The 8,784-nt window shown below is 31.4% G+C and overlaps 2 protein-coding genes across 2 annotated transcripts; both read right to left on the bottom strand.

Moving 5' to 3' along the window:
• Positions 1–900: 900 nt before the first annotated feature.
• Positions 901–4,191, bottom strand: LOC134686528 (uncharacterized). The gene is made up of 5 exons (XM_063546194.1): positions 4,066–4,191; positions 3,857–3,892; positions 3,260–3,336; positions 2,570–2,641; positions 901–1,038 (listed from the first exon to the last, which is right to left on the bottom strand). Exons 1-5 carry the CDS (start codon positions 4,085–4,087, stop codon positions 934–936), a joined length of 312 nt encoding a protein of 103 aa, XP_063402264.1. The 5' UTR covers positions 4,088–4,191; the 3' UTR covers positions 901–933.
• Positions 4,192–6,029: 1,838 nt separating this feature from the next.
• Positions 6,030–7,088, bottom strand: LOC134688102 (uncharacterized). Its single transcript, XM_063548571.1, has one exon. It carries the CDS (start codon positions 7,086–7,088, stop codon positions 6,030–6,032), a length of 1,059 nt encoding a protein of 352 aa, XP_063404641.1.
• Positions 7,089–8,784: the final 1,696 nt, after the last annotated feature.

Genomic DNA, 8,784 nt, shown 5'->3' with positions numbered 1-8,784 from the left:
TCGTTTAATGTGTTTGGGCATTTGATTTTGCCATTTAATTCGGGATTTTCCGTTTTGAATTTTCCTCGAAGTTCAGTATTTTTGTGATTTTTCTTCATCATTTGCAGCATTATATATATACCATAATTAAAGTTATATACGTAATACGCTCGTTTAACATAAAAAAAAGCCTATCAGTGATGCTCGAATTAAAAAGCGAAAAACGACACATAAAGGACGAAATTAAGGAGCATTCAAAACAGAAAAAAAACCAACCAAAAAAACTCAGTAATACAGCTGATGTGATCTTTTCATGGGTCAGAAAATCCTTTTTTTTATTCTTTTTTATTTCTAAGCTTTGTAAACAGTTGATTTATAAATATGACCATATCGTTGATGTTTCATGTCGACACAGTACAGTAGTCAAAACATCGACAGGAAGCGCCGATATGGTTAATTACATATCTTTTTAAACATCATGAAGAATCTAAGGTTCACCCTCACTCATGTACAGTAGATAAAAGTGGATAATGCTATTCTGTGTCTTTCCCTTTTAGCTTAATACGTACTAAAGCACGTCTATAAATACATATGATGTTTTCAAATTTTATTTATTTTATCATCCTATCTTATGACGATATATCGAAAAGTTAAAGCTCCGACAGTATAAAATGTTATATAAATATTATACTAGGAATCTTATCACATTTTACCGATATTACTATAGTTAGTTCTAGACAAGTAAATTATACCACCTTTGCATTTAACACACAATGACAATTTAAAAAGTCTTTGAACTAAAACTTACAATGCATCCAATGACCAAATTTACCTATAATATTAGACAAAAGACAAAGTTAGTAATAGTTACATTAAGGATTGGTTTGAAAAAAATAATCAACCGTGACGCAAATAAAAAAAGACTTTTTAAACATTTGTAATTGTTATACTCATTCATATACCATTATGGCCACATCCATTTTTATTGCAGACATCTGTAGTACAACAGCTATGACAATACGAGTGGATATCAGATCTGCGCTGTCTGCTTTGACAATCCTGAATAAAACAAAAATGTTTACCTTCGTGTCAATTACTTACCGTAAATTGTATTAGCTTTTAAAATAGTATAAGAAAGATGTTACATGTGAAGGAGGACGATTTCCGAACTTTTTTGTTTTTGAATTCAGCATATTTTATCTTAAGAATCCGTTTTTTTTCTTCATTTAAAAGTAATTACTCCATGATAATGACCTGCTTCAACAAACAAATTATGAGAAGACAATCTAAGGCGAGTTCAATACAATCTTAAATTCATATGTTTACTAGTTAGATAATTCTGTAAACATACATTATAGACAATATATTTATATAAGTAACACTTAGATGAAACGTTTAGTTGATCATTCAAAGTCTGTTGTGCTTGATCATATATCCTTGATTTTACAAATAATAATGAATTTTTATCAATAATCAAATTGTCTTGGTTATACTAGATCTCATTTAAACCTAAGTTAAACAATAAATTAATATATCGTCGAAAATACGAGAATGACATTAAAACCCAAAACTTGAAAATAACTGACAACGTCATGTTTAAAAAAAACACACACAGAAAAAGTACAGGTACAAGTAATTTGAAGTCCAATATTGTTTTTATCAAATTTATAGACAAGCCGTATTATAAAATTTACCAACTCCTCATGAACAGATGATACATATATTGTCTACTTTAAATTGTCGGACTATTGATGCATTTTTTTTTGATTTGATTAGAATTTTGTTCTTGAACACGTACACAAACTTCTATGACGTCGGGTAGCTCATTCATTAAAATACGTATGACGTGGTAGTACAATAGGAACAGCCCAAGCAATATATTCATATTTTACCACGGGTGTGTACTCAAAGTGTTTGAAGGACGTCATGTTAGAATTTCATTTATTCCATTGGAATATCAAGAGGAAGGTTCGGATGTAACGATGTCCCTTACCAAACGCATAATACGAAAAAATATGTTAATCGGTATAACCCAAAAGAAAGAAAGATCGGCAACATATTTGCCTCTCTTTAAAATGAATGTCAGTGGCCAAACTCAATGTAAGACAAGATAGGCTTACACATTTGCTTACGGTCTTGATCATGTTAATATAAGTTCTAAATGTATTTAAATGTGAGTAATAAAGCGAATATCACCAGTACAGCAGAAAATACTGACCATTTCGTGGCAACTGCGTTTATCCATCAGGGTCTGAATCTTTCGTTGAAATATATGTAGTGCTGGGTTTTTCGGTCCAATGACCAAACACTTGTTGTATTTCCATATAGAGAATTAATATTTATAATTAGATAGCACTATAAACAAATTTGAGGTTACTTTTTCTTATCTCCTATAATGTATATACATGTAATAAGTCAATCTATACGTGTATTGTCAGTTGTCGTTGCAGAGTAAACGGTGTTGATGATAGTCTGTTTGGTTTTTCTGTTAACTCATTTTAATCTTTTTATTGTGATGTGAAGATATTGTGAGCGCTATTTCTAACTTATCTGTATTTTGTATTAATTTCATAAATTTATTAATGCTAACCGTGCTGTTAACACATCCAAGATAGACGTTAGACTCTCTCGACTTGGTCACAAACTCTGTCATACCACACGTCTAGAAAAAAAAATTAAAACTAAAACATATGTTGTTGGCAATTGAGTGCGAAGTTTCATTTGTATACTCGAACCAAGTGGTCATACTTATAAGATATTTTTCTTGGAACATTTATCGATATGGAATGCTCAACTTTGTTCTTTGATATAGGAAGATGTGGTATGAGTACCAATGTGACAACTCCCAATCAAAGAAAAGATTTATTAAAGTAAACCATTATGGGTCAAGGAACTGTTTCAACACATGTCTTTGGCTTAATAACAATCTTGATGTTAACGTCACTGATGAGTTTTATGTAGACGAAACGTGCGTCTTGCATATTATATTATAATCCTTTGATAATTATCACGGATCACATTATGATTTCGGCGTGTTTTGAACAAGCAATGTTCGATAGTTTTTCCTTTCTAGATTTGTTTTTACCTGAAGTGTTAGTTTAGAAAAACGTTGGACACACCGAGATCGACCAATATGTCTATTTGCTCTTACATAAGTTAGCTAAAATTTTAGCTTATAATACATATAATAGAGAATAGTCTCATTAGCACTACACCACATCTTCCTATATCTAAATCAGAACTATGACATATTCTACTCGATCAAAATTATCTTTCTAACCTGTCCCTCCGAACACTGTTCAACTTTATCGCAATACCACGGATCAAGAAGTCCACTACATGCAAAACATGTCAATCCTATAAAAATTGAACTGTAATAAACTTATAAAGTTAAAGTATTTGTAAAAATATTTACGACCAAGATATCATGAAAAGGCTTTTACATCAACCTACAAAAATCGAATTTTAATCAAAATCTGATACTGAACAAAACCATTGTACCGTACGTGTGTACTTTGAAAATTTAACATTATTATAACTATTGTCACTAATTCACAAACGACATTTCCTTGTTAAAGTACAATCCGGATAGGTACTAGCATATTCACAAACTTATAAATGCATGCGTAAAATAATGAAGAATTTAATCATAGCGATATAATTTGTTCATTTACTGTTGTGAATCATAAACAAATATTTAAAAAAAATAATTAAAATAACGTAAGTAAATTATAATGATTTTGGCAAATTTAGAAAAGGTCATAATTAATCTACAGTAATATATATGAATGATCACATTGAAATATTAGACCACATGATATAGCCAATGTATCGTTTGATCATACGAGTCTTTCAAAAAAATGTACATGTAACTTACCTAAAATTGTTTGTACTTGTGCCACTGAAAGAAGATCTAAAAAAAAAAAAAATCCTTAAACTATCAATGCATTTACAAAACAGTTTATGCCATAATCAAAGATAATCTTACAAATTGTTTCATACACCTAGCGTCTCCAACCAACATTAAAAGCATATTTAAAATTCACATGTATTTGAATTTGGTAAAAAGTTATTTCTTTAACTTACATGCAATTAGTAGTAACATCATTGGCTGTTCTGGATTGACATGCAGGTACTTCTAATGTTAATGTTTAGTCTGATTATGTTCAAGAAAAGATTGTGTCTGACCTTCCCATGTTTACTTTGGTTCACCACATGTCTATGCGTAGAAAATAAACGCAGTTATATCATATTTTGACCTTGTAAATACATCATATTTTGTTATACATATTTATTGATTTAATAAATCACACAGTAATAAGTTTATCATGTTTATAGAAAATAAAAAAAATGTTGCATGAGTGCCAATGAAACAACTCCCAATGCAAGTCACAGCATGTGAAAATAAAAAAAATAGCTACAAGTCAACGTATGGCCTTCAACACGGAGCCTCGACACCCACCGCCCATCAAGGCATACATGGTTTCCAAATTACCCGAAAAAAGCAATTCAAACAGGCAACCCACAGTTTTAACCTAGATAAGAAAACGAGAATCTAGAAACATTGAAGAACCACATCAACGAACGATAACCACTGAAACAGGTTCATTTGGTGTTATTATTGTTATAACTGGTAGGACTTAATAGATTTCCCAATGCATCTATATTTTATTTACGCAATTTGAATTTGAGAAATATATATTTCATCAATTCTAAGATTTATTTAATAAATTCCATAAAAATAAATAAACATTTGTGATAAGATATTGCACTTTGTAATCAACTGTAAATATAATCATGATATTTTCATTTTTCATATTTTAATATACCACTTAGTCAAATATGGGACGTAGCTTTGTATCGTTATTAAGTTAAAAGAGATATGGGATTTATATCAATGATACAGTACCGTAACAACAAAAGAAATCTAGTGGACAACAATAGACAGGCGTTCATGCAAAATATGTCAATATCTACATCATCCATAAATGAATGAAACAGAAAAATCAAAGATCTGCCAACAACATATCCCAACATCAAGAAATTCAATGCTCTCCAACTTCGTACTTTGTTTGGCCTTTTTAACATTTTTTGTTATTCGAGCGTCAAAGATGAGTCTTTTTGTAGACGAAACGCACGTCTGGAGTAAATATGATGTTCCAATCCTGGTATCTATGACCAGTTCATTTACATAATTATGTACATCAATGATAACTCAAGTCAACACCGCGGTGATGACTACTGGGCTAGTGATACCCTCGAGGACTAACCGTCCACCAGCAGAGGGATCGACCCAGTGGTGTAAATAGTTATCAAATATTACATGATTATAATTTAGTACGCGAGACTTTCGTTTCGCCTTTATAAGACTCATCAGTGACGCTCATATCAAAATATTTATTAAGTACAAACGTTGAAAATATGCCGCACAACCCTATATTTGACCTTTGAAAACAATTGAAGTGCATCTGAACTTTCAATTCGATGATATATTGGTGGTTAATTTCTAAATTGGAAGGAGGAGGGTCATTTAAAAAAAAACAACACGAAAAGACGACGATAAGACGAACCAGTCCGAAAATCAATTAAAAGAAAAATAAAGATTTTGCAATAAAAACTCCATCAAAAATTGAAGATGAACGCTGGTTTTCCGAAAAAATAGACAGTTCCTTCTCCTAATGTTGATCATGCAAGCACAAATGCAGTTGATGTCACAATCGATGAAAAGGTGAACAGAATTGTGACGGTTTAGCCTTGTAACTGTGTTTCACATACACTGTTAGGTGTTACTTTATTACGATGGGTAATGCATGGATAGTTATACTTATTCAGTCGTCGCATTCCGTTAAAATTATAACAAGTCTGATCATTTTATTCCACAACGACATAACCCAGTAAAGGAAACAACATGTTTAGGAAATGCAAACATTTTTCATTGTGTTAATATAAGGTAATTGAGACTCCTAAAGTTTACTTTACGAGTCAAAGAATAATTGTGATGGTGCTAATTAATCTTTTTGTTATTACTGAAAACTTTCTGTCCAGGACTTTTACTGTAGATTCAGTTTAAGTCCTGCAGGGTAAGCATATCCATCTAATGGATTTCGTCCATACACGATAAGTCCGAATGGAACGCTTTCGGCATGATGCATTTCATGAATTCCAACAACTAATTCATGCGAAAGGATAGAGTATTTCTTTCCAGCCAATTTAATTTTTGATTTTTCATTAAACATGATTCCTGTTTTTCCGTCTAAAATCAGATCATGTTTGTCGTCTGCTGTGATTATAATTGTGATAAAAAAGTTATCTGGCGGAAACCTGTCAAGTGGATAGTTCGAAACTACGGCAAATTGATAACTAGTTTTAAAATGTTGAATACTTGGGACTGTAGTCATTGCATAATTACACGTGCTGTAAAATTTGGCACAATATAACTGCACAAGAACTCCTGTAGAAGACTCAACAGTTGATGCAGTAAAGTTTGAAATATCCAGAAACTCCCCTTTCACAAGCGTTTTAGTATTTCTACTTGTTGAGTTTTGAATGGTTACAGTTGCGTCGTCATCGGCTAGTACTCTGTAAAGACAAAAAGAATCGTATAACAATGGAACAACAAAGTCTTTCCCAAGCTGTTCACTAGGGAGAATCATTTCTGTAGTGTAGTCTGTATATTGGGATGATCTGTTTATGCTGATATCGCCACCAGAAACGACCGCAACTGGTTTGGTTGATGTAATAATTGTACCACTGAGATCATGTGTATTTGAAAAATAAAAAGTTTCATAGGCATTAAGATTGACAGTTAGAGAATCATTCGATTGATACGCATGTCCACCAAAATACAGAACACCATTTTTAATTTTCAGAAACAACGTTACTGTGGTGTTGTCTTCTGTGCATATTACCCCAACACTTACGTTATTAAGCATTATTATTGTGAAGTTAATATTACTATACGTGGCTGCGATGTATCTTCGTCCTAAACTGTTGTATGGTATCGCCAGGTACCCTTCAGAAAATGCCATGTAGTAATTCATTGCATATATTGACACATCGATATCACAGCTAACTTTGACACCTTTTATTTCTACTCCAGTGATATTCATTTCAATATCTTTGCTGATATTGTAAATATTTTTACTACTGTCATTAATTGCTATTGATTCGCTGATATTGAAAAATGGAATATTTATGTTACATGATCCGGAATCGTTTGCGACTATATTTAATTGGACATAACCATTTGGGCCGTTGTGGTCTAAAAATCCTAAATAAAAGTCCATCCATGGTGCTGGGTTATCATATACACGATTATCTGAAATATATACAAGCAGTCACAAAATATGCTAATGTAATGACTTTAACTAAAGACAGTTGAATTCCGTAATTCATATTGTATACAACGTGCTATTCAAATTGCTATAATTAAGACAGCATAGTATTACGGTTTGATTATTGCTTCGAAACAAAAAATACCATACAAAACGTGACTTTATTGAATACTTAGATTTAAATATTCAACATACATGTATACATGTTTATACACGTATTTAAGAAAACTGAAACTTAAATGAAAATACTAGTGAATAAAACCATGCTTCTAAGTCATATAAGAGTCCCTTTTTCTTTATTTCCTTCGTTAAGTTATACAAATTATACAAAACCGTAAAACATATCATTAAATTCTAAAATTAATTCTTTCAGCCAGCTCGTATGGGACAATAATTGGAAGTATGTAAACCAATTGAGTCATCTGTAGATGCCAATGAAAACAATACAATTGCTAACATATGAAACTGATATTTAATTTGTTGGTTAGGTCCGTACGATATAAGCACATGAAGCACCAACATATCCCCTACTTCAACATACAGCTTGTTTGTGGATAAATACCAACTATTTCGTGCCTTTTAGATAACAACAGACCAAATGGTCCAACTCAGCGTTTTTGGAGATGATTCTGCGTGGGTCATTTAATTAAGACATTCTATTTTCACTCGTTTTATGTTTTGCTTTCGCTACTTACGGTTGTTTTATTCATCAAATTCTAACCATGAAGGCCAATAATGAAACATGTGTCGTAGAAACGTGTTTTCGTATCAAATATTAATGTTTAGTTGTGCAATAATTCGGAATGAATGTTCTATAATTAAGACGTATATAAAATCATTTTTGTTCATAAAACAACTATACGGGAAGATTGGCTGTTTCAAGATGATAGGTGATGCACAACAGTTTTTGTCAGAACAAAGCAACTTACCATTGGCTGCACCAACATAACATACGAAACATAGCACTGCAATAAAGAATGCATATCAAAAACTCATTAAAGATACCAGGACTTAAATAAGTGTATACGCCAGACGCGCTTTCGTCTACAAAAGAATCATCAGTGACGATCGAATCCAAAAAAAAATCATAATCACTCAACATACAATATACAACATTTTTAGACACGCATAAAGAAAGAGTGCAGTTTTATACATCTGACACACAAATGGATACAGAAAATTAACAAGGATAAGAAGAAATAAATATAAAAATAACATACAATCATAAAAGGGTATCTATATGACTATAATCTTTATAGCGACTCTGTAAAGGAATTCAAATAGTTCACTGAAAATACATAATAACAATAGCACTAAAGTAATCAAATTTATTTGTTTTGCTCTTTTCAAGCATATAAAAACAAAAATGTGAATTGATTTATTATATATATTGATAAATTGTAAATTTTAAAAGGCTGAGTTTTGCGTTAAGTCAATATAAGAGATATAAAAACTATGTTAAAACTGACAT

This window comes from Mytilus trossulus, chromosome 10, assembly GCF_036588685.1.
Source record: "Mytilus trossulus isolate FHL-02 chromosome 10, PNRI_Mtr1.1.1.hap1, whole genome shotgun sequence".
Taxonomy (NCBI): domain Eukaryota; kingdom Metazoa; phylum Mollusca; class Bivalvia; order Mytilida; family Mytilidae; genus Mytilus; species Mytilus trossulus.
The sequence above is the reverse complement of the archived record's forward strand: the minus strand, read 5'-3'. Positions and strand labels throughout refer to the sequence as shown.